General features: G+C 39.6%; 2 protein-coding genes across 6 annotated transcripts in view; one reads left to right on the forward strand and one right to left on the reverse strand.

The window, feature by feature from the left end:
- Positions 1-18,809, forward strand: part of LOC116322715 (ras/Rap GTPase-activating protein SynGAP-like) — a 54,532-nt gene extending 35,723 nt beyond the window's left edge. For 2 of the 5 annotated variants that reach the window (XM_039605162.1, XM_039605163.1), the window contains exons 15-19: positions 4,195-4,716; positions 4,823-4,984; positions 7,605-7,816; positions 12,430-12,502; positions 15,365-18,809. In XM_039605162.1, the coding sequence (XP_039461096.1) occupies positions 4,195-4,716; positions 4,823-4,984; positions 7,605-7,816; positions 12,430-12,502; positions 15,365-15,391 (996 nt within the window). In that variant the 3' untranslated portion in view covers positions 15,392-18,809. The remainder of the gene's footprint in view (positions 1-4,194; positions 4,717-4,822; positions 4,985-7,604; positions 7,817-12,429; positions 12,503-15,364) is intronic. The other 3 variants (XM_039605164.1, XM_039605165.1, XM_039605166.1) reach the window with 2 other exon arrangements.
- Positions 18,810-24,922: 6,113 nt separating this feature from the next.
- On the reverse strand, positions 24,923-26,525 carry LOC116322721 (relaxin-3 receptor 2-like). Its single transcript, XM_031742877.2, has one exon. It carries the CDS (start codon positions 26,505-26,507, stop codon positions 25,737-25,739), a length of 771 nt encoding a protein of 256 aa, XP_031598737.2. The 5' UTR covers positions 26,508-26,525; the 3' UTR covers positions 24,923-25,736.
- Between the last annotated feature and the right edge of the window lie 394 nt (positions 26,526-26,919).

Raw genomic sequence — 26,919 nt, forward strand, 5'->3', positions numbered from 1 at the left:
AGGCCCATAAGTATAGGGACAGTGATTACATTTTTGCAGTTTGCTTCTGAAAACAGCTACAGTGGATTTTAAATTAAATAATCCATAATACGTGATTGATGTGCAGATTTTGGGCTTTAATTCAAGGGATTTAACAAATGTATGTCATTAACTGTTTAGGAATTTGCAGACATTTCTATACATCAAAAAAATTAGACTGGGAAATTTTTAAATATGAGGATTTTTTTGAATTTTCAACGATTATATGGTGGCTCATCTGATGCTTTTTGGATTCTTCTGATCTCATATGAAGCAAATCTCTTAGAGGACTTACTATTTAAGCTGCTTTAGCCTGACAACAGTTGTATCTGCAAGCCACTTTGCAACCTCCTCCTTTCATGCCATCTTTATCTGTTGCCATCAGTGTTTTCATTGTTTTACATGCATGTTTTGCGTCTGCTCTCCTTGGAGATGTCAGACTAGATTTAAAGCATTAAATAGTACTGCACCCCCTTTGTTTCTTAAAAGAATATATTAATTATAAAAAATATTATAAAATTTATATAAACAATGCATTTGTGCTGGCTATTTTTGTTAAAACTGGTATCATTTTGTGTTGTAAAACAGCAATGTGCAAATGTCTTGAGTAACATGTTGTTTCTTTATATTTTGCTTCCAAGGAGCCAGACTTTTATTTTTTTATTTTTTTCTCAAAAATGGTCTTGAACAGTACTTCACCAGGCTTTCTTTGGACTTTGAAAATGGTCAGGAACAAGGACTAGACTGAAAATGAGTGAAAGAGAAACCAGAGGAGTGTTTTTTTTATTCACTTAACTCTAAACTATGAATCATTAAGGCATAAAAAGGCACCTTACTCAAGGGATAAACCAGTGTTTTCTACACACAACATACAACTTAGCAAAAAACCCATTTTAAATCGTGTATTTAGCAATTTCGTCAATTTGTTTTCATAGAAATATCATTTGTTCACCATTTCTGTATTTAAATCAATTAAAAATGCCAAAGATAACTCAATTTGTCAAATATTTTTGCACCACCAAGGTGATTTCCAAAGAGCTATTAGCTGTAAACGTGGCATATCTTAGCATGTGTGCAGTGTGTCCTTAAAAAATCTGAGGAAACTGAACAAAAGGACGACAGAAAAAGAAGCGGTAGCCCTGAAAATGATTTGCAGCAAATGAACAGTATCTGAAAAAACAGGAAAAAAAATCCCTTAGAAAGTAAAAAAAACAAACAAACAGAACTAACACAGGAAGTATCTGGTCCTTCAGTTTAACTATTGTTTAATGACGCGTCATCAGAAATAGTTTCGGTGGAAGGGTGAGTGTGAAGAAGCCATTATTAAAGAAAGGAAATGGAGAAAAGACTGAGGTATGCCAAATTACACAACTGGACTGAAAATCAATGACAACAGGTCCGATTGAGTAAAGAATTTGTAATTTTTTTGGTTCAAGTTATCGTCATTATTTATGGATGAGCTCAGGAGAGTGACAACCACGAGGGTCTACAGTCATCTGTAAAACATGGTGGAGGCTCTGTCATGGTTTGAGGCTGTATTTCTGCCAGTGGTGTTGCAGATTTGGTTAAAATTGATAAACATGCAATGTTATCTGGAAACCAGCCTTATTTTTCAGCATGATCCCAAATGCACTGCCAATGCAGTAAAAGCATACCTGGATAGAAAAACTCACGATGGCACACTGTCAGTCATGGATCTTGGCATAAAACAGAATAAAAGGCAGCAGATATCGAAAAAGAGCCGTGAATGTCCATCAAGAAACCTGGAGAACTATTCATGACGATTACTTAAAGAAATTACAATAAAGCTTTGTCAATTAGTTCAGGCTGCATTGAAGAATAACCATGGTCATACCGAACACTGACTTTTAAGCTCGTTAGAATTATATAACAGTTTTTACCTCATATATTGCATTTCCATATATGTATTTACATGTTTGAATAATTGCTTCACCAATTTCCCATTTTCCTAGCAAATATAGAGCAACAGGAGGTGATTCTGAACAGTTGCAGTTTTTTTTATATATATGATATAAAATATCACTACTGCGTCTTGTGGATGTTGTGATGAGGACGATCACAGCCAAGCTCTGTTAAAAACGATCTGTATTGTTTTGGTTGTTTTTTTTGTAATTCCCAGCCAAATTGCCTAACATACTTAGAGGCTTGCCATTTATTCTTAGTGTGAGTTTAACACCTTGACTGAGTCACTGAATTCAGATTAGCTGTTGGAGTCCATTAGGTCCTCCTTGCACTTTTGTTTTCGCTGTGTTGAGACTGGTTGTCAGATTGCATAATAAAGCTCAAATGTTTTTTTGTTTTTTTTTAAATGGCCCTCTCCTGAGCTGCATGATATGCAAATGCAACAGAAACCTAAGGGTACTTGACAGGCTACAGACAACGCACTGAAGCAGAATCATTCACTCGCCTGCTCTGCTGAACTTTATAGAGCGCTTGACATCCATCACACTGTGTGTCCTCATTTCGACGGAGCCGGATACTCGCGGTCGGTCAATAGGGCAGGAAAAAGTGTTGAAATGCAGATACTACGCGGGTAGTTATTAATCAGTCTGTGTCGTAAGATTGAAAACTCGAGTTAAAGCAATTAAGTTAAACTGCCATTTGTTTAATAGAGTTTAGAGATTCTCGCATTTTACCAAAAATGTAAATGAAACGGCTTGTAGTGAACTTTTTGCCTTTTTGGGGCTGTTGATCCATCACAGTGACAAGTTTACTATGACATCTGTGTAAAATGATAGCGTTTAATGACAGTGTCATGTAGTTGAGCTATTTCTGTCCTGATGCGTGGGCTTTAATGGAACAAACATCACAAGCCTCCTGCGTATTAATGCAGATGGTGTAATCAGGAGAGTGCTTTATGAATTCATTACCTTTCGTTCTATCCATCTACCTGTTTATTCATATGCATACGTCTGATGTTTTAACACTAAATGGCTATTCATGACCATCCACACCTCTCGGGTTAACTGGGGCGGGTGTGTTTATGTCTCCAGTGTCAGAACGAAACATCAGCTTTTGGTGGTTATATACTCACCTGAGGGCCAAACCCAGGGTTTCAATTAATATGTGTGGCACTGAGGTAGTAGCCATTAATGCTGCCATACTCAACTGAAGTAAACTGAGAAATGTCTTTAATATACTTTATGCCTCAATATAATAGCACCCATATAAGCATATAGCCAGAAACACTTTTCTCTATTTAGTGTGGCCTCAGCAGTAAACATAGAAACTAAATGTACACATATTCAGTGGTATCACCGAGCGTTATGAGCTAGTGCTAACATCTGTCGGATAATACAGATGTTAGTACTAGTGAGACTGAACCCTAATAAAAGGCCACTCAGTATATGTGTTCTACATCTGACCTCATCCTGCCTTGTTGTTGAAAGGGCGTACTCCATGCATACCATGCCTGAGCATATTTGACCCTCCCAATAGTTCAGTGCCTAATGTGATTGCTGCATGCTGCGCATGGTGAAGCAAATCATGTTGTTACCTGCTTAAAAAGTTGGGCTTGGATGCGGTTCATTTGGACTCAGTATGCATGTAGTGTGATCCACATCAACACCTCGGCACAGATCTCTAACACTTCGTTAACAGAGAGCTGCTTCTATTAAAAAACAACAACAACATTGTTTTAAGTAGTTAACAAATATGTAAGGTGATGGTATTCCAGTGTTTCCGAATTAAGGCACAAAATACATAAAATCGTGAAGCTTATGCTCTGCAAGTTGATTTACAGAAGTGTGTGCTTATGTGAGAGAGAGAGGAAAAGAGAGTCCTTTAAGGGCAGTGTGAGCACTCGCCTGAGGGGGAGCGGGGAGAGTTATGCTCGAGCATGGCACAAGGCAACCGTGCCTGGAATGACTGCCCCCTAACTCTGTTCATTTTTCTGTCTTCTTATCAAAGTACCCATGTTTGAATTTCTGGGGCAGCATAGCATCACACAAGACGCTCCCTCACGAGTGGCGCATGCAGTTAGTTTGACTATATGCATATTACAAATGCTCCTAAATACAGAGCAAAGTCAAGGTTAAAGACAGGCTGATGACCAATCAGCTGCTTTTGTGTTTTCACATGCACCTCTGTTCAATAAGTCAGAAAGGTTGAGTGAGCATTATTAATTATTTGCCTTTATTTCTCCTCTTCTCTTAGGAGTCTCTTCAGCAGCAGCACCTGATGGGTGTCACATCTCAGACACCCACAGGCACAGGCACGCCTGCATCTTTGGCCACGCCTCCGACCACAGTCCATCCTGTCCGCCAGACATCCATCGCCGCCCAGCACCTCAAGTCCCAGCGGTCCATTAACAACCCGGCCACTGCCACGCCTCCAAAGGTCCGTCCTCAGAGCAGAAACCTCCTCCTCAACTCTTCTGAAACAAACTTGAGCGGCAGTCAGCCAAAATCCCGGCAGGCTCAGCAGCAGCCACAACAGCAGCAGCAGCAGCAGACGCAGCAGCCGACGGCGCAGACGCAGCAGGACGGGCAGCTGTCGGTGACAGACAGTCCGGCTCCTGGGCTCCCGTACCAGACGAGCTCCGCCAAAGAGAACCAAGTCCCGCCGGCAGCCACAGAGGAGGCAACAGACACACCCACAAAAAGCACCAAGAAGCCTCAGCAGTCACAGCTGCAGCCGCCACAGCAGCATCTGCTCAAGCCAGTCGTCAATAAGCAGGTAAGTTTCAAAACATCCTTTTAAAATAGACAAAAAGATATACACAAGAATCACTGTTAAATGTCATGGGACAGAATCTACTTAGACCAATACGTGCTTGTTTCAGGGTTCTCAGTCCACTTTGAACACCCCGTCCCTGAATGAGCGGACGGTTGCCTGGGTGTCCAACATGCCACATCTCTCTGCTGACATCGAGAGCCTGCGGCCGGACCGTGAGGGCCAACTCAAAGAGTACTCAAAGAGTATGGATGAGTCACGGCTGGAAAGGGTTAGCAATTTTTCCCCCCTACACCTCTTCAAAAGATATACATAACTCACATGTTCTGATTACTGGAAGCTAAAAGTGTGAAACTGGGGTCATCATAGTTTTCTGTGAAGTGTTAGGTGTTTGTTAATCTTCATTTCCATTTGGTAAATAAAGAAAATTTAAGGTGTTGTGGAGTTTAATAAGGATAGATTGATAGAGTTTGATCTAATATCATTGACAAAACAAGTGCTTGTCCAGGTTTGACATTGCAAGTGACTGATCACATTGTAGTGATGTCATAGTTTTGCGACGTGGAAGCACCGTCACACCAAATTGTGCCTCTAACCCCATAACCCTAACCTTACCTATAGCCCCGTAACCCTAGCCCTGACCTTAACCACCTCTTTTTTGGATGTTTTTCCTGAACGGACAATGGCAGATTTTTTTTCCCAAGTCGCAAAAATATGACATTATAACAATGTGATTGATCAGATGTAATGTTGATCCGGAGAACATCAACACGAGGGTATCAGACTGTTTTTCACATTTTTTTATAGTACACATCTAGCTCAATGTGTGGCTTATGGGAATAAAAGCTTAGTTTTAAGGTTGTTTGGACAATGACAACTGGTGTGTACTGTTTCATAACACATTTTCTAAAGGACTCAAAAGGACTTCCAGATCCTGAAAACAACATTTTGGCCTTGAAAACCACTCCAGCTTTTATGCACAACAAATAAAATGCTGGTCACTGTGTCCCCAGAGAAGAAAACACCAAGCACACTCATATGCTCACTGTAGTCATTTTATTATTGACATTTCAGTCATTTGACACATTTTAAGACTGTTTGTTTCTTTACAGCATTGCTTCAGTTGATTCAGGTTGACAAACCTGGATTCTTTAGTTTTTTGGCTGTTGATTCTGTTGTAGATTTGCTGTGTTTGGGATCATTGTCCTGCTGCATGACCCAATGTGGGCCAAGCTGTAGCTGTCAGATAGATAACCTCATACTTGACTCTAGAATACTTTGGTGTACAGAGGAGTTCATGGTTGACTCAGTTAATGCAATGTGTTTAGGCTCTGTGGCTGCAAACCAACACAAATTATCACCCTTCCACCACCGCACTTGACAGCTGGTATGAGGTGTTTTGTGCTGGTGTGTTGTGTTTGGCTCCTGCAAAACGTGGTGCTGGGCATTATGGCCACACATCTGCACTTTGGTCTGGTCTGTCCAAAGGATGTTGTTGTGAAAGTATTGTGGTTTATTCTTTTTAGAGAAAACGGGCTTTCTTCTGGGAACCCTTCCAAACAAACCGTACTTGTTCAGTCGTTTTCAAATTTTGTCATAAACTTTAACATCTAACAGGATAACTGAGGCCTGTAGAGTGTGAGGTGTAACTCTCGGGTTATTTCTCATTTCACTGAGCATTACGGCGTTTGACCTTGGGGTGAAATAGCTGGGATGTCCACTCGGAGGAAGATTGTGGCATGGTGTTAACTATGAATGCAGCAGACCAGCAAACTGCCAAAACTTCTGCTTTTCTAGAAGAGCTCACAGTTGTTGAAGATCAGGTAATCAAGTGCATTTGATTAGCAGCACCTGCCCTCTGCTTACCCTCTTAGTTCCTATAGAAGCTTTAAAGATGTACTTAGTTTTTTATAGGGCTGTAAAGGTGTCATCCTTGTGTAGCTATGAATCACTTTGATCACTGCTGTCACATTCTGACCACTTGTGCATCTGCGATGTGTGTTGGATCTCCTTCATTGTGTCTGATCAGGACCCTTTAACTGAAGTTTAATCTAGAAGAAGCAGCTGTGGAGATTCAAATTTCTTATAAAGCATGGTGATGACTGAATATTGTGTTGCTGTGTTTAAAAAAAAAAAACGAACACAAAAAATGCAATTTTTTTTTAAAGGCAGTGCATGCGGGAGGACTGTCGTATGCTGGCACCTGTCACAGCTGAGGTCGTCGACCAAATGTTCTCCCTCAGATGCCTCATAATGTTTAGGACACTGTGCTGACAGATTGGCCCTGGGGGAACAAATTGTACAACACAGTGAAAATCAACAAAAAGACAAACTGGTGTGTGAGGATCTTTCATTTCTGTGTGGATCAGTTGAATCAGGCTGACGCAGAATTTGATGTTTGCTCTGTGCACAAGTTTGAGTTCCCTTGTGAAATCACACGTATGCACAAATGGTCAGAACAGGACTTGTAAAAATAGCAGCCACGCTGGAAGCAGCCCAGAGGTGCACAAGGAGATGACCTCAAATGGAAGATTGGCTAAATATAAAAAGAGTGCAGTTGATTTTTATACATATGCATGCTTCTCTTGCCTCCAGATTGGAGCTTTAACACAATTATGCAGGGGTATTGGCAGAAAGCGTTTTGTATAATGAATAACTCCCACACTTGCGCCTATTTTAGAAACAATGCAGTGCTTAAGAGATTGAAACTGGTGCACATTAAAGCCCAACACTACTCCACTTCACATTTATCCCACTTGTTGCTCAGCATAAAAGAGAACTGAACAACAAAGTGTTGTCACCATGGATAAAATCACTCATCATTCAGGATTTTTTTTCTGAATACCAGTAATGACATGAGTGAAGTGCAATTATTTCATTCATCCTTTCAGGTTAGAGAATACGAAGAAGAAATTCACTCGTTAAAGGAGCGACTGAAGATGTCTCATCGCAAACTTGAAGAATACGAGCAGCGACTTCTGACGCAGGAACAGCAGACCAACAAGATCCTGCAGCAGTATCAAAACCGCCTGGAAGACAGCGAGCGCCGCCTGAAGCAGCAGCAAATGGAGAAGGACTCTCAAATCAAAGGCATCATCAGCAGGTGATTAGTGTGGCGTTCAAGCTCAGGCTGGCAGACGTGAGGCTGTGCCAGTTACTGCCGGGCTTCGTCGCGCTAATGAGATTTATCACACTGATATAGATTTTTTAGATGGCTCACACAAGTTGTTACTAAATTCATGAAATAACCAAAACTTTAAGTCAACACTAAGTTTTAAAGTAATGCCCAATATCACAATAAAATATCTAACTGTAAAGTGGAGTGCGATGAAACAGAAATGGTGCTTTTAGCATGGGTTACACTCAACACTCATGGGACCTGGTCAGATAAAGACTTCTGTCATTAACAGTCCATTTTATTTAAAAGCACTGCGAGCTGTAGACTGAAGCTCTAAAAGGTGGTTAAAAGATGGTCACCAGCTTCTCTAGGTTTCCAGAAATTGCCTCCAGCTGTTCTGAAGCTCAGAATAACACCGCTGGGCTGAGTGGAGGAAGCAGCATTAAATGCCATTCAAAGCTAAACTCAAAGGCCTTCGCAAACTATGACTAAACATTAAGTACTGAAATGCAGCTTGCGTCATGCCACATGTGTCATTGTTCAGCATTTTGGGAAACATGTTCTCTTTCTTTCTTGCTGAGAGCTTAGAGAGAAGATTGGAGACGGTTAGCATTAGCTTAACCGTAGCGTTAGCATTAGTTTTTAGATTTCTGTTTTTTTGTAGGATTCAGAGGATTTCACTATGTATTTCTTACTTACTTACTTTTGAAAACTCTTTACGCCAAGCTAAACGCCCCCTGCTTTGACTCTGTGGAATTTTTGTGTTAAATCAACTGATCGTCACCTTTTGTGTATTCATCCACCTATTTTTACGCATGTTACACAGCACATACAGTGGATACTGCACTGTGCAAATGTTTTGAGTCGCTGCTAATTTCTTTATATTTTGCCTGGAAAAATGGTAAATAGATGTAGCAATTAATAGAGTTAATATCATTTTAACCCCCCTGCCCTTTTATTCTTCAACACAGCCTGAACCCGGTGATGCAGCTTTCATGCAATTTCTTTAAGTAGTCTTCAGGAATAGTTCTACAGTCTTCTTGAAGGACATTCAGAGCTCTTCTTTGGATGTTGGCTGCTTTTTTTGTTCTGTTTTCTGTCAACATGATCCCACACTGCTTCATAATGTTAAGGTCCAGGCTCTGGGGAGCTCCATCCATGACTGATAGCATTCCACTGTGTGTTTTTCTATCCAGGTAGGCTTTTACTGCATTGGCAGTGTGTTTGGGATCATTGTCATGCTAAATGAAGCTGTTGCTGTTATGATGTCCAGATAGTATTGCACGGCACCTCAAAACTGATATTACGTATCTCAGTTTTCATGCGATCTCTAATAACACTAATATCTTAAATTCTGAATATTTATAGAGGGCTGTAGACATTTATCTCAAATTTGAAATTTACATTCATCACTCCTTAAGACCTGTTGCCATACCTCAGCCTTTTCTTCCTGCTTACCTTCCTTAAGAATGGCTTCTTGACAGCCAATCTTCTATTCAGATTATTTCTGACGAGGCTTGAGTGAACAAAAGATAGACTGACCAAAGGTTCAGATGCATCTCTCACTTCCTGTGTCAGTTTTTTGCTGGATTTTTTTCATGTCTTAAGGATGAGATTTTCAGATACTTTTCATCTGCTGTAGATGGTTTTTTTTCGGTTTTTTGTTTTGGCCTGATGTCTCTTTTTTTTGTCAAGGAGATATCAAGGAGAGATTTTCCTAAAAGCTCTTTTTGGAATCACCATTGTGGTTCAACAATAATATTCTATGCCTCTCAAACGGTGTAATCTTTGGCATTTTTCATAGATTCAACAGAAAAAAATGAGAACACACTGCTAGTAACAACATTCTTAAAGAAACCATTTCAAATTGGTTCTTTAATAAGTTGTCTATGATGTGTAGACACAACACTCATTCATCCCTTGAGTTTCTATGTTTGAGTGATGCTTGAATAAAGATCACTTTAAAAAAATCACTTTTTTTAAAAAAAAGACAAGGAAGTCGGCCTCCTTCAAAGCAAAAGATAAAGAAATGAGGGTTCACTCAAGACTTGTGCACAGTATCGTATAATCACAAGTATTCTTCTTTTAGCTGCTCCCATTAGGATTAGCCACAGTGGATCATCTGTCTCCATCTCATCCCAGCACTCTGCATGTCCTCCTCAGCTACACCTATGAACTTCCTCTGTGGTCTTCCTCTTTTCCTCCTGCCTGGCATCTCCATATTCAGCGTCTCTTATCCGATGTATCTACAATCCTTCCTCTGCACATGTCCAACCATCTCAGTCTTGCCTCTTGGAAAGCTCAACCCGAGCTATCATTCTGAAGTAGTCATTTCCAATCTTGTCCATTCTGGTCCTTTCCAATGAAAATCTTATCTTCAGCTCTTCCACCTCCACCACTTGTCTTATAGTTAGTGCCACCAACTCCAAGCCTCCTCTCAGCCTAGCTTCAACAACTCTTTCCCATATCTTCATGGTATGGCTCATGAGCTTTATTCCACCCCCTGTAGTTACTACATCTCTGCACATCCATCTTGTTCTTTAAAACTGCTCCTACTGCTCCTAGACATCTCATGTGCTAAAACTGAGTTAGCCACTCTGGTCTAAATGCTCTGCCCTCTCTCCTAGATATCTCCACATCAAATATGTCAACCACCTTTGTACTCTTCATCCAACACTGTGCAGCATTCTTCCTTCTTCAACTTCCATCACTTAATCTTTGCCTTTACTCACTTCCTCTTCTCGATTGTGTGTCAACCTACACACTGCCATCCGATGCTCCCCTGACACCAGCTTGCAGAGTCGTATCGGTTTCAGATTGCACCTTCTGCATAAGATGTAGTCCACCTAGGTGCACTCCACTCTTATACATACATGCTGTTTATTCACAAGTATACAAGGCTGAAGTTTTAGGAGCACTGCATGAAACAAAATGCATTAAAGAACGAAGGAAACAGATTTATTATAGATGTGCCACTAGTGCATCAGACTAAAACATCCCATCTGTGCGAGTGGTTAGACTTTAATGGTCCGTTCCCACCGAATGTGTCATTCGTCACAAAAACTGCAGGAAAATTTAAAAAACTAATGCAGCGAGTGAGACCGTTCATATTGGCTGTGCATAACCCGTAATCGGAGGTTTATTCACCAATCAGCAGCTAGCTCTGTTTAATAAGTCCAAAAAAGGGTATGAAGAATGTAGTACTTAAAAAAGAAAAAAAATATATGTATATATATAAAAATTACACACTCGTCCTGTGGGTGGTCTTTATCCTTCAAGCTTTTATCCTCTACCAGAGGCCTGCGCAGTATCTTAGCTGTTCCTAGGACTGCGATCTTCTGGACAGAGATCTCGGATGTTGTTCCTGGGATCTGCTGGAGCCACTCGCCCAGTTTGGGACTCACTGCACCGAGTGCTCCGATTACTACTAGGACCACTGTTACTTTCACCCTCTACATCTTCTCAAGCTCCTCTCTCAGGCCTTGGTATTTCTCAGGCTTCTCATGTTCCTTCTTCCTGATGTTGCTATCACTTAGTATAGCTACATCTATCTGACTGCAGTAAATCAGCACCGATGGGGTATTGGTGAATGCCAAAACTACAGAACGAGGTGACATAAGAGTTTAAAACTGATACCATAGGTGCATCTACTGAAAATCTCAGATGAGTTCTCAGTGTTCTCAAGGACAGAGGTCAAGTTTTCTAATAATCTTGTGAGTTTGATGAAGAACAAGGTAGGATTTTGAAATTGATATCATAGTTGCATCTACCAGGGGGCTGACGGGAAGCACTGGGAGCTGCCAGTGTTTTTTTTATTTTGTTTTTGTGAGATATGACTCACATACACAGCGTCATTATTGTTCTTGTTTTTTTTGTTTTTCTCCTTTCTCCACATTGGTTAAATGGCATCAGACTTTTGTTTCCACAGGGTGCCGTTTACTTGCAGAGTAGAGTCGAGATAATCTCAAACCTTCAAACAGAAAGCAAATTAGGCATAATTCCCAAATGTGGTACGTTTAAATATAACTAATGCCAGAAACTTCACACCCATTAAACTAGAATATCAATGTAAACACCTCTGGTGTGGTTATGTGTCAAGTTATTTAACACTCATTGATTTTACTGTAGTAAGTATTAAAAGGAGGAAGAAACCAGGCCAGAATAACAAAGACGATAGCTTTGGGGCAAATACTACTTGGAATGAAGTTGAGTTTATAACTAATGAGATGCTGGTGTACCACAATAAATTCCTTTGTGAAAGCTACATTTTTACAAAATGCACAAAGCTAACATGTCATCTCATTGGGTTGAAACCATATGAAAAGATGGGTATACACTTAACCGTCTTAAACACACTCATTTCACAAATTCTCTATCTCCACAGTTGAATGTGAACTTCCTCAGTAGCTGAATCAGAGCCTCGGGAGGCTCTGATTCAGCTTCAGGCAGCTCTGAGGATAGCTGAATGTGCCCACAAACATGTCAAGACCTTAATATCATCATATGGCCGCATAATCCTACAGTAAAATTGAAGAACACCGGCTTCATTATTCTATTTTTGTCAACCGGTATGTTTGTTTCTATTTCCCTGTTGTCAGACTCATGGCTGTGGAAGATGAGCTGAGAGGGGGTGCCATTCCTGATATTAAGCCTCGAATCCTCACAGACCAGGTTTGTGCCTGTGTCTACCTCTTTTATCATCCCTATTCGCTAATCCAGTCATGTCCTAAAACACTTTTGCTTCATTCTTGCATCACATCCAGAGCATTTGCCGCAAAGCCAGTGCAGGGGAAAAGTTTGCAGCTGTCATACACGCCGCTTATCCCCATCTTTCAAAAGTACATATATGTCACATCTGAAATCCCATCTTACCATTTACTGCACACGCCTGAAGGGGGAATGAACGAAAATGGCGCTGATTCTCAAAATCAACACCTGGGGTTTATGTACTGAGTGTGTCTATGTGAAGGAATAGCACGTCTTCAACACAGAAACCGAATGTTATTTACCACAAAAACACGCATTCATCATTAGAAAACCTTGACTGTGACTCACCAGCAGCATCACAGTAATCCTTCAGGGCTTGGTTTCATGAATGCACCATGTGGGCTGAATTGTGACGCAGGTGAAGAGGCTGTGCACGCTGCTGCCGAGTTAGTGCCGAAATGTGCTGTACTTAAAAATATACTGTCACCTTCTTTTGAAGCTCTCGGTGTCAGGAGCAAACAGTAAAAATAGCCTCTCGAAAATACAGACCACACATAGAAATCTTCAATGGGCCTGCTGTGAGATTGTAAATGTTTTTACACCAGACTTCTCAAACAAATGTGAGTGAGTGACGAGGAAAAACAACCAAACCCTGCAACCAAATTTAGACCCTAGTAAAACAGTTTCATTTGGGCTAAGCGCTAAGTAGGATTAGTCTTTTAGCTCAAAGTGCTGTCATGGGGTAAATACTCGCTGAAGAAGAATAAATGTGTTGAGAAATGTTATTCCTTCAGATCGGGGGAGTTGTGCTAATTACGATGAGCCTCCTCAAGACCGAAACTGAAATTTAAACAAATGGTTTAAGACATGTTTGTCTGCCTTCTTCAAAGGAATTAGATGGAAAAAAATCTTTATAGAAGATTTGAAACTGCTGCTAGCAAATATTAGCTCAGCTTAACACCAAGACTGGAAACTGGGGGAAAAACAGCTACTCTGGCCTTTTCCAAGGTGTCTTTAATGCACCTCAGAGGCCTCATCATTGATGTATTAACAGCAGATTTGGATTAACTAAAAAAATAATCAATGAAACTGACCCTGCATCGTTTTGGTTTACTCTAGAATAAAAGTGAAGAGTAGGTTATGTGTTGGTCTATTTCTCAGAGCAGTGACTTATAGGAACCTCTGCTGGTTGTTTTGCAATAGCTGCTTTCAGGACAAACCGCTCTGGTGGCTACAGTCTTGTGCAAAAGTCTTGAGTCACCCCTCAGTTCTTTGTTTTTTTTTACATACACAATTTGTACCAATTTCTTCAGTTAAATCTACAAAAAATGCCAATGAAAACACAGTTTGATGGGCATAAAACAGTATTTTTATACCAACAAGGTGATTGCCAAAGAGCTATTAGCTGAAATCTTGGCATGATGTGTAGTGTGGAGGGGGAAAAAATAAGTGTCAGGCCTAAAAAAAAAACTACCTACAGCAGATGAACAGTATCTGAAAGTCATGTCGTTAAGAAACAGGAAAAATCCAGCAAAGACCTGACAAGACCTGAGAGATGCATCTGGCCCTTCAGCTGATTCACCAGGCATTTGAAGCCTTATCAGAAATGATGTCTTCGAAGGATGGCCACCCAAGGGGCCATTCTTAAGGAAGGGAAATGGGTAGAAAAGGCTGAGGTATGCCAAATTACACAAGAACGGGACTGAAAGTAATCATCAATGTTTACAGAGGAGCTCAGAAGAGAGGTACAATAGTCTGTGTCTACAGCTAGTTGTGTTGGGGATCTTTTCAAATTTGATGGAATATGGTGCAATATCACCTGGAAGTCATCTGATTGGCAGCAGCTTTATTTTTCAGCACTGCCAATGCAGTAAATTCATACCTGGACAGAACAACAATGAAACACCATCAGTCATGGATTGGCCTCCCCAGAGCTTGGACCTCAACATCACTGAAGCAATGTGGGATCATCTTGAAAATGAACAGAACAAAAATCAGCCAACATCCCAAAAAGATCTTTGAATGTCCTTCATGTAGGCTGGAGAACAGTTCCTGAAGACTACTTAAGAAACTACAAGATAGCTGCCTACAAGAGTTCAGGCTGTGCTGAAGAATAAAGGTGGTCAATACCAAGTATTGAGTTTAAAGATCATTAGAATTGTACATTCTGTTTTTGGTTTATGTCCATTTAATAAGTTTAATAAGTTTGTACCTTTTCTCAATTTTTCTAGCAAAATATAAAGAAATGAATGGTGGCTCAAGACGTGTTTACACAGTACTGCACCTGACTGTGACTGCCAACTGTGGAGGGCAACCTGTGAACTAAATAGCCTGGAAGCCTTTTTCCTTTTATTTGCATTCTCATCACTAATAAGAGTTCTGAAGTGCTGTAATGACCCGAGAGCAGCTGATACCATAACAGAACCTCTTGTTATAGCAGATGGCCAGTAGCAAGTTAGGGGTAATTGCTAACCAACATTTTATATTTTGCTTTGGCAACTCTTGTGCATTAAATATAAGTACTTACTTTGTGGTAACGACCTAATAATAATGGAGTACATTGAGTTATAAAGACTGACAGTGACTCTGAAAAAGTCTCTGCACTCTGAAAGCACCTACTGCCTACCAGCTAACAGATTTTGACAGAACCACGCTAGCTGTTACCAGTCTTTGTGCTAAACAAAGCTAACCAGCTTTTTATATGCTATACAAACATGTGTGGTATCAGTTTTTTCATCTAACTCTCAGCTGGAAATCCTATTTCCCACCCTCATGAAGATGTAAATGAAGAAAAGTAGTAATTTGACCCTTTTTCTCTCCCTTCAGTCTATCAGCCAGGGATATGGATCCTGACTGCCAGTTCCAAAGTGACCAGAGTTCATGATGGTCACTTCAGTGTAAGAAGACTGACTCAGACCCTTCTCTAACAACCCCCATCAAGACAAAGCTCTGCAGTGGATCCAGCAGGACTACTGGAGGCGTCAACTCACATTCTTAAATAAATAATGACAAAAAAAAAAAAAACTTGCACATATTCAAACTTAGCCTGTACCAGAACTTGACAATCAGCTTAGCACGAGGACCAATGTGGGAAGTGAATCTTCTTATGAGCCAGTGCCACAACAATGGCAATACTATACCTACTGAGTTTCTTTATTTAATCGGGAAAAAAGTAAGAAGAGGTGTGCAAAACTCTGGGGGATAAAGATGTACTCACGGTGTTCCCTCCTACGAGCAGCACGGTTTCTTCTCGCTAAGGTGGCTGCAGACAAAATGTAAAATAGGCTTTTTATAAGCACAATATCCCTTCATGGTGATGCCTGTGACGAGTGACAGGCGTCGAATCATTTGCCAGCTGTTATCCTCAGATGCAGGGCCCGAGCAAAGACATATTTTACTATTTGGCTCTGGTGAAATCATATAGTAACATATTGTCATTGCAAAAGTATTTTCACTAAAAAAAAAAGAAAAGGTGGTTATCATGATTTTTGCATCTTTTTTAGTACATGCATTCCATCTAAAAAGATGCCAAACAAGTCCTACAGTCACCTTAAGTGTTTAAGTACAATCTGAATCTTCTCGTTGGTTTACTTTTTCCTGGCACGCAGTGTAAAGCCTTGACTTTCAGTGTACAGAAAAATTATTTCGTAAAGCTACTAAAATCTTTGTAATAATGGAGAATACAAAAATAAGCTTAAATTAACTTTATAGTATTATTAATAGTGATAATTGTGATAAACTACAGTAAATCTAACATTTCAAAACAGTGCTACAAAGTGTTTCAACGCAGCATTAAAGAAAAATTATGGGAGAATGTAAACATTTGGTTTAAAGGTGCACTCCACCAGTTTTATACAGTATGAGAGAACTAGTTCTTGGTGTGTCTGGAGAGGCTTTGGCTGATCAGAGAAAGTGATCCTGTCAGTGATGCCATCTGTGCTTGAACCATGGTCCTGTGCTACGAAGCAAGTTAAACATACCCAGGATATCTGGCTTCACTTACCCTAACATTTGCAATCAGGCTCAGCGGTCACATCAAGGTGGTTATCAACTTAATAAGTTCACCCAGAGTTTATCCGTCTAGCTACGAGTCCGTTTATATTGCAGGGGTGGCATTAGCAGCATCTGACCAATCGCAGTCATGAGACCACTAGCAGCAGAGCGACTGATTTTACAAAAGTAAGGCAAAACTATAATATTAGAAAAATATGAAGAGCTAAACACAATACAGATGGAAAGCAACAGAGCTGCTGCAGACAAAACCGTAGAAAGGCGCTGTAGAGTAGTGTTAAAAGCGGTGCATGAATGTGTGCACTTTAAGTGCTTTTTTCAGTGAGACTGGAAAGACCTGCTGTATTTAGAAAGTTTAACCTATCTGAAGCAGTATCAGTGCTCTGTCACTGAGTCACAGGGAAATCTGATAGTTACGCCATTAAATCAATATTGTTGCTTACAGCATGGTTTTAGCTTTTATTCCTGCAGCTGGTGTTCAAGGGTCTAAGAGCAACAAATATTAAAATATAATTTGGTATAAAGTCCACAAGTACAAATAGGTGCTCTGAGGGATCTTCTAGGAAAAGTGAATTGGTTGATACTTTACTGATTTTGTATTTGTTGATCTCTGATCTCAAACATAACCTGCTCTGGACTGCAGGTCAGCAGCATATGTTGCCACGGTGATGTACATGGGTTAAAAGTGGAGCGCCTTTTGTAATAATGAAATCCAGGGTGAAGCCTCAAGTTACCTGGATGAGGCTGCTTTGAAACACGGGTCTTTGAAGACTCCCAGGGTTTGTGCTATAAACTGGGACTGTGGAGTTTTGGAGACATGACAGTTTTTCCTTCCTAATAACTACCTAACTCTCCTGGCCAAGGCCGATGCCTTAGTTTACCATTTTAAAGAAAGTGATCTATATCTTAATGGTCCAAAGGTTAACCTCTCCCCACGTTTAATAAAGACGGAAACAGCCTAAAGGTCTGGGACGTTTGTTGTGCTAACCTCCAGCAGAGCCTGGCTTTTTTTTCAAATTCATGTTACTACTTAATTTCTTGTTGTTTATGATATGTTTGCAGAAATGTCATGAAAAGATAACGCTAACACAGCTCGTCACAGTTTTCCTGACCTCCCGAGCTTAATTGGTTACCTTAATTGCCTGTGTGCTCTTTTTAAGTAGAACTGCAATAATGAGCAATTCAGTGAACTAACAAAATTAACCAGCAACCGTTTTCATAATGAGATTATCAAACAGTGTTAGGCTGATGCTTCTCTTACAAAGTAAACTGGATTTATTTTGGGTTTTTCTTTTTGCTCTTAGCGATGCAAAATGTCCATTTGAAAGCATCACCTTAGGCTTTAGGGATATTTAATTGAGTGTAGTGGTTCTAACTTGGCCTAAACCAGCCTATCACGCCTGGTATTTTTTGTGTGTATCTTTTTTTTTTTTATGTGTTTTTTGTGTGTTGATTTTGCTGCTTGACACTTTGTAACCCTGGTTTGAAAAGTGAAATATAAATAAAGAAAATTTAACAAACATGGTTTTAAAACGAGACGTGCACCTGGACGCAAATCTTATATAACAAGTAGTGAGTTACTCATCTGTTGTGTTTAATGTCTCTGAAGCATAGGTGTGCAACAGTTCTGCATGTGCTTTTTAAATGCAAGGACGAGTAAGTCGGTTTGCTGTCAGATATACTGATGTACACAAAACAAAACAAAGAAAATTACAAAAAAAAAAAAAATACTTTGACACGGCTTTCTTATTGGAAGGCATCTTTTTTAATCCAACCTGCTGACTCTTCTGCTTTTTTCCAGAAGAGTGTGGCATTCAGCCTTTTGCATTATACAACATGGGAGTATAGTGAGAAATGGTCAGAAATCCGAGAAACGAGAGAGGACACAGTGAAACCAACTGAACAATAAGACGTTTACAAGCAGGGATATGTAGTATATGTGCATAGGATTTGACTGCCTTACAGTCTGTGCCACAGGGCCCAAAATAACAATGCCAATACAAAAAGCTGTAAACTTTGTATATTAAATGTCTTTTTCTTTTTGTAGTCAGGTGATGAATTAATAAGCAGTGTGTTGGTTAACTCTGTATGTTAGAAACATTTACATTACAAATTTCATGGTTGATATCATTTATCCTAACCTCTTTGCCTTTAAAAAGACATTTTATTTCAAGATAAATATCAATGATACAAAGTTAAATGTTTATGTTACCAGAACTGTATAAAATAGCTTCATGTATATCTATTCTTATATGTAAAATGTATTCGAATCAAGGGTAGGCCTTCAGGCATGTTGAAGTTGTGGTTTAAAAAAAGAATTTGATTCTTATATTATTCTAACTCTTAATGCTGCAATCCAGAAACTGCAGCGCTGCGGCTGCGTTCGTGGGACGAGAGCTGATTAAGTTCATGCTCCAGATGAAATATGACAAGATTCGTCTTAATAGCTTGCCTACTTTGTGTAACCAAACTAGCAGTGGTGCTTTCAACAAATGCTGGATTGCAGTTTTAAGCAGTCTTTTTGGAAATATGCGTTTATTTATCTGGCCTGCATTGCAATACAGTATTTTGAAATGTTATACTGCACTTCTGTTTTCACTTTACAAGAAGCTGCAATCCATAATCTGCGAAAAATGTTTTTAAAGAATATATATATATATATATATATATATATATATATATATATATATATATATATATATATATATATATATATATATATAAAAATAGTATACCCATGTATTATTGAAAACTTTCTCTGTATTAGCTGCAGTGGTACAGTGTGCTACCTCTGAAATCCTCCCCTCATCTCCCTTTGAAATTTAAGGTTGTTTTTCTGTTTCGTAACGTTACCTGAGAGGGTACTTTATTCCATTAAGCTAAAAATCCTCCTTTTATTTCAAAGCTACTGCTAACAAACTAGTTATAATTTTGCTTGTTTAATTGCTTAATTCTATTTTTGGATTTCCTGTATGCAACCGTTGCCATCACAGGACCGTTTCTAAAGTCTGTCCTGTTTGCTATTGTATTTAAGTGCCATTAGCATTGCAGTCATACTAATGTCTTTTTGAATCGTGGGATGAGATCGAGCGTGTTCCAGGTATTTGACTCTCAGGTGTTATGAGGAACACAGAGATTTGATGCACAGAATATCGAACCACAAATTTCAACGCCGAAGCAACACAAAGTTCAAAGAGCGCATTAAATGAGGGGTTTGTGCTAACGCTAAAGCAACCGCTCTGCTTTTATCTGGGCTGGCTCTCTGCTCTCATCTCATTCTTACAAATAGTTTAATTTACACCTTCCCTTTTAGCGTTTGTTACATAAGAGGAAGAGGAGTTTATTTTCTTGGTCCAAATAAAAAATGTGACAAATGCCCCACTGTAACAAGACTTGATGAGGAATATTATATAAGATGCTACTGAAGAAGTGCTTTATCTTTACATAATCATGACATATTTTAGACGTCGTATGAACCTTTGTTGACCCAAGGGAGAATAACTGCCGCTTTGCTGCAGCTACAGCAAGATAATAAATGATAATAAATGAGATTATATATGTTGTATATTTTAAATAAGGGTACTTAACATCAACATATTTATGTTTCTAAAATGGATGTATAGCATTTTAGAATGAAGCAAAATATTTTTCTTGGCAGCTATTATTCTGCACAATTGACCTACTGTGTCACAAATATAGAGTCAGTGGGATTTCTGACTTGAATTAGGCCTAGTGGATGTAATACCTTAATTTACTTGACATTTCTTTTGAAATAAGCCATGCCCCATTGATAAGCCATACCCTCCAGTCCCCTGATGTTGTGTGGTGGATGTTTAATGTTGGTAGTTTTATTTATAATGGTAGTTATTGTAGGTATGATTGCGCTTGTAATTATTATTATTATTAGTGTAAGTATACTTGATTGATATGATTTGTTTTGTTTGAACAAAGGGAATGTATTCATTTTTCAGGTGATTTTTCTGAGTGATTTAAATAAATTATTAAATCCCTAATCAAGAATCTGTTATTTAAAGTACTTGAGTAAGTTACTTTTAAACTGAACTGTAACATGATTGATCCCAATCACCTTAATGGGGAATCTTCTTAACACATGAAAGTTGCCCATGGAGTTCCACATGGTTCTATGCTGGGACCACTCCTTTTTACATTATACATGCTTTCCTTAGGCAGTATTATCTGAAATGTTGCATATATTTTCTTTGCTATGCAGATGATACCCAATTTTATTTATCTGTTAAGCCAGATAACACAAATTGGTTAATTAAATTATGGTATGTCTTGAAGATGTAAAGGCCTGGATGGCCACTAATTTCCTACTTCTAAATTTAGACAAAAATGAGGTTACGATATTTGACCCTAAAAACTTCAGAAACATGGTGGTGGTTTATATACCACTGCTGCATGTCATTAAGCGGTATCTTCCCTCTCTCACAATGTGTTTTATTCAGTCTCGCCGTGCTCTTTTTTTTCTCTTCTCTTTTCGCTGAACCTGGTTCTACCAGAAGTTTCTTTCTGTTGATGAGTTTTTCTTTCCCACTGTCACCAAGTGTTTCTCACAGGAGATTGTCTGATTGTTGGGGGTTTCTCTCCAAAACTGCAGAGTTTTTACTTTAGAAAATTTATTGAGGCAACTGTTTTTGTTATTTGGTGCTACATAAAAAAAAACCTGAATTCACATCTGATATGTATACTGAAATTGACTGTGCGCTCAGTTTGTAGAATTGTAAGACAGAAAAGTCACTGTGAGACTTTTATGGGGACAGCCTGGGGTACATTTTCTGAGCTTTTCAGTAAAGCAGTTGATTAAAAATCCACACGCACAGCCCCAGATCATTCTTAGTCTCCCACTCATTGTGGAGGAGGTGCCAGTCCTCTGTCTGAATCCATTTCTTGTCTTAAATAAGCAAAATTAAGATTCAGTAAATGAACTTGACAGCTGTACCTAGTATTTCATATTAAAAACAGGCGAAATGTCTATGCGAAATGTGAAAGAGGTCATCCAGAAGGACAAGCCCACAGAGATTATCAACCAACAGCTCTACTCTATTGAACAGCTTTACTGTTTTGGTTCACTCTCAGCAGTCGTATTGCTTCTAAAAAGAGCCAAATATTTCACCAGGAGAGTCCAAACACAGAGTTAAATGGAGAATTAATATAAACATAAGAAAAACGATCTCAAACCCATGATGATTTTGGATGCTGCTGAATGTGTGTGCTAAACATGTTTTTTGTGGCATCTTTAGAGGGTGATAAAATTCCAGATGGTTTCATCTTGTTTTGATGCCCTAAAGTAGTCAAGTAAGGAACTAAATGAATAAACAAATACTCCTTTAAAGAAAAAGTGTTACAAATTGGGAAGTGCGCTTATTCAGTTGTTGGGAAAACTGGTTGCTTTTATATAAGACAAAGACTGGTGCTGCCAGGCAATCAATGAAGTTCTAAAAAAATGAAAAATAGTATTTTACAAATGAATTTTTGTATGAATTAAACAAATATAACATAGCAATTAATGAGCTTTTCAGCTGAAGGAGGCACTAGGCAGACCCAGCTGCTGCTTTTTATTTTTCAGTCTTTGTGCTAAGCCAACTGCTTGCAGCTGTGGTATGACACAGTATAAGATAATTACAATGAGAGTTCAGTGTTTTATTTGGTGCAATACCACAATAACAACATTTTAGTTTTGCAGTCAGCACAGTCATAAAATCTTACAATGTTGACAAGCTTGGCCTCAAAGTCGATCTATATTTACTGAGGCTACTCAAGCTGCTATAATACCTCCCAAATGTATATCTCTTAATGCTTTAAACTTTCAGATATACTGCCAGAAGCTTCGCCAGCTTCTTTGTCATTACAAAGGAATAGAGACCAAACTATTTTCAGTCAAAATGCACTACAACAGAACTTGTCCTCTGCCAACTCGCAGATTCCTTGTGTCACAACTAGGCTAATCATAATCCATCCCCTCAAGTAACAACCTGGCTTAGCATTTTCCCTTGTCATTTCAATGGCTGAGTGGGTAATGGGATGTCAGCTGCTCTCCATCAGAGATCTGCATGATGCCAAAGGACTGCAGATAACCAAATGTCTGGTACCCTGCAAGAAAATGAAGGTGAATCAGTTTCACAGCTTCTGCTGCTCTTTCGGTTTCCTCTCAGCAACTCCTTCACAAGTCCCGTAGGCTTGTAATATATTTATGCTAATTATTGCCACACTTATATGTCTGCAGAAGCCCACACCTTCATGGTGAATTGAGTCATGTTTTTCAATGTCAATAAAGCTCATTTAAATGTGAAAACACAGAGAGATCTCCCTTTTTTATGATGACTTCTCTATGCGTCGTTAAAAACTGTCGGAAATAATTCGTGCATAAGCTACTTATCAGGGTAACTTGCTTTATAAAATACAATTAAAACCATGAGGATTTCTGAGGCCATTCTTGAGGATTAGCTAAATGCAGAGGGTAATGGACTCAATGTAACATCTTAAGGGAATAGCTCGATATTTCAGTATTCTCCTGCTTTCTTGTCCTTACATTAAAATCACTCTGCTTTACTCTTAAACGTAAAGCAGGAGAAAGTGGACGATTAGGAGGAGAAATGCAGCTAGCCAGGCTCAGTCTGAAATAAATAAAATCCACATCTCTAATGCCTCAGTCACATTAAAGTAAAAAAAAAAAAAAGGATGGTAACTTCCTCGCAACTGAGAAAAAAATAAACTGGTGGTTGCCTAGCGATTGCACATTTCACCTGGTGTCAGGCAACTTGTTTCCAAGGAATTGTGAAGCGAGGCCGTGGTCCGACTCAGACTGACCAAAATCACTGTCAGACAGAATTACAAAGGTTGTCCAATAACTTCAATTCAATTCAGTTCAATTTTATTTATATAGCACCAAATCCCAACAACGGTTGCCACAAGGCATCTAAATAGGGTGCTCAACTCAGCTAGTTGCAGACTGGTGGTTTTCTGGTTATACTCCTATATAACAGCAATGTTGCCCAGTGCCTATGCCATTTTGCTCTTAAATTGCCATCCTGTAACATCTAAGTCACTGTTTGTTGAGGACATGTCTGTGGAGGTTCTCTGTCACCCAGGTCATGGTACTCTAAGGAGCTTGTAAAGACTTCTTTAACTTAAACAAGTCCAGTCACTTTCAATCCGAGCTCCCTTTTTGAGCTTGAGGGTCTGGCTCTGAGTGGCAGTAGTTAATGTGAATTTCTGTTAAAGGTAGATTTCGCTATGTAGACATCGACAGATGGCAACAGATTTCCGATTTTTGCAGATTTATCTCACTTAATCACCGCATTATCACAAACAGATTGCACGTAGATGCCAACTTGACCTCATTTGGCCCATTTAATTGCAAAGCGATATCAGACATGAATCAGTCTTACTACCCCCTTTATCAACGTGTTGAACACCAAAGTTGCTTTAAAGAGGCAAATGTCTGCAACTGGTCATGCAGCTAGTCCCCATCTTTGAAAGCAAGTACACTGCACATGGTTGCAAACATTGTTGTCATGCTGCATTGTTCAACTGCTGTCTTCCACAGAGTGACTGTAACAGTATTACTGCATTATTCCTTACTTGTTTAATCAACACTTTTCTTCATTGATAAAACAGACCGTTACCTTTATTAAGCTAACCTGTTACATGTTAAAGAGACACGTGTGTGAGTGGTGGCAAGACAGTAAATTAGCATATTTTCCTATCTTTGAAAAAAGTATTTTTTAAAAATACTAAATTTATATTTTCACTGGATAACAACCTCCTCTGAAACGTGAACGTTAGTATGCTGTGAGTTTGGGCCTCATCTGGTTTTAAAGATAAAACAATAGTGCCATCTAGTGGCGTACTCCAGTGTCAGACTGCTTTATGACCAGTAATCACATATATTCATTTTTATCCTTCTTTCGAGAGAGTGAGGAAGTGAGACACAGAAATCAGCCATATTTGACAGGTGAACTGAAAAACAACAGTGCAAATTTCTCCCGGGATATACACGTTTCACCCAGAAACAATGCACAAAATGTGCAAAAATGACCAAGATGATTGGCCTACAAATTCCCCCACACTTTTTGAGTATAGGATGTGCTGGAAAAACAAGCCTGCTCCTGCTCCTATCACCTTACAAGATCTGCCATGTGTGATTTCTTTGTATGTGTGGACTGGATGGGTTGTTACTGACATCTGCTGAGAATTTGATGTCAATCTCATCTTTAGAAATATATTAGAAAACCTAGAAAACTGGTGATGTGCTCAATACTTATTTTACCCACCTCATCATTTGGAGCACTTGAGTGAAGAGCAAACACGCAATACAAAGTCATGAGTTTAAGATTAAGATGGATTTATTTTTTATTTGTATTCAAACAAATGACTCGCACACTGTAAAACCAACACAATCACAATTTTGACTGTTCCAAATACATGTACACATAAGATTTAAACTATTGTAAAGTGTTTTAAGTAATATTACAAGCAACTGGAAGATGCAAGTGAAAAGAAATTGAACGAGACACTAGAAAGAGCCATTCCTAGAGCAATTACCGTGTGATTGCTGAAAGCTGTTGCAGGTGGCGGTTTTACATGCTAAAAAAGGGCAAGAGTTGCTTGACATTTTAAGAGTGGAATCACGTCTTAACCCTTTAGTATATGAGAGTGTAGTTGCATATACAGCTGAGCAGTTTTCATTTTAGTAGATTAAGCAATCAACCTAGCAAAGCAATGTAGGCAGTGGAAGGATCTCTTCCCTTTTTGCCTTAATTACATAGTGATAGTTACATGACAGGAAAGTGGGGAGACAGTGCGCAGGTTACATGCTGCAAATGGTCTGGTGGCGGAAGCCGGCGAGGATCCAGCCCCCACACATGGGGCGTGCACTCTAACAGGACCTCTTTTAATTAGATTTATAGTGAATTAGTGAATACATTTTTACAAAGTGTTACGGACTAAAGCACAAAGCTTCATGTAGACACAAAAGCTTCGGTGCAGCTTTAGTACTTCAGATCAATTTTCTCACAGCATATCTGAAATATGTATCTTCCACAATCTTAGATGGGAAACCTTCGTATTGCACACTGAAACCTCGTAAAAAAAAAATCCATCCTTGTTCCATCGTGTTTCATAAAGGCGTAAGTGTTTCTCATTTGATCACTGTGTCGTGACTTTACAGCGTGGAGGTTACAGTTGGCAGTGTTGACAGAGGGACGTATCTCCTCGTGTCAGTTTGGGACGTGTGGCTGAAAATGCTGTTGACTGGAATACCCAGCTGGCCTGCTTGCCCTGACCCCGCCTCAGAATTTATACCATAGGGCACCTTGGACGTAATGGCTAAACTTAATTTGAAAAGCACATTAAGGAGAGCCGCACGGTACTCTTTTCTAACCAGGCAGTAGATGATGGGGTTGAAGCAGCTGCTGGTGAAAGCCAGACAGTTGGCCAGAGGGAAAAAGTACGCTTGAGCCGAGTAGAACGAGGGGCTGATATCAACCACGTCAAAATGGATCAGGGCTCTCCAAACCGTGAGGATGTTGTACGGGAACCAGCAGGCCCAGAAGGAGAACACCACCACTGCCACCGACTTTGAAATATCAGTCTTTCGCCGAGAGTTGCCGCCTTTCAGTTTATGCCGACAGAGGAAGCGCATCAGAAGCAGGTAGGAGAGGATGATAATGGTGTAGGGCAGCAGAAATCCCAGCACAACTCGCAGGAGGTGGTTCACTTCAAGCCATGTTGTAACAGGGAAACGGAGCAGGCATATTGTGTCGTTGCCAAGGCCCACATTTTTCAGTTCTGCAAACACAGCTCGGGGTACGGCCAAAATGAACGCTCCAGCCCAAATAAAAGCTGTGGCCAGCGGGAAAGTCCAGGATCTGCTGCAGAAGGAAGTGCCTGGTTTGAGAGCAGTTGCCACATAGCAGTAACGAGTCAAACTCATAGCTGTGAGGAAAAAGCAACTAGCAAACACATTCAGCCCAGTGAATAGGGACACGGCCTTACATGTGCCCAAGCCAAAGGGCCAGCTATAGTCCAGCGCAGTATCAACAGCCCAAAATGGTAACGCCAGCGAAAACATTAGCTGAGCCACAGCTAAGTTAAAAACAAAGAAATTGATATTGCCTGTGGCGATGGTGTGAGTAGAGTAGAGAAGGAACATTACTAACAAGTTCCCCAGTATTCCAGCTGTAGCCACAATAAAGTAGACCACAGAGATGACAATCCTCAGCCAGGGGGGAGGATTAGGAAACTCCAGCCAGTTGTAAATACTCATGTTTTGAAAAATCAGCTCAGAGTTGTTGCAGAATGTGCCTGAACCGCAACTGCTCAGGATGCTTTTGTAGAGCTCAAGT

This window comes from Oreochromis aureus, linkage group 22, assembly GCF_013358895.1.
Source record: "Oreochromis aureus strain Israel breed Guangdong linkage group 22, ZZ_aureus, whole genome shotgun sequence".
NCBI classification, from domain to species: Eukaryota; Metazoa; Chordata; class Actinopteri; order Cichliformes; family Cichlidae; genus Oreochromis; species Oreochromis aureus.

Excerpts from the sequence above, each read along its gene's own strand:
- LOC116322721 (XM_031742877.2), bottom strand. The coding sequence starts at position 26,507 with ATGAGTTTGACTCGTTACTGCTATGTGGCAACTGCTCTCAAACCAGGC.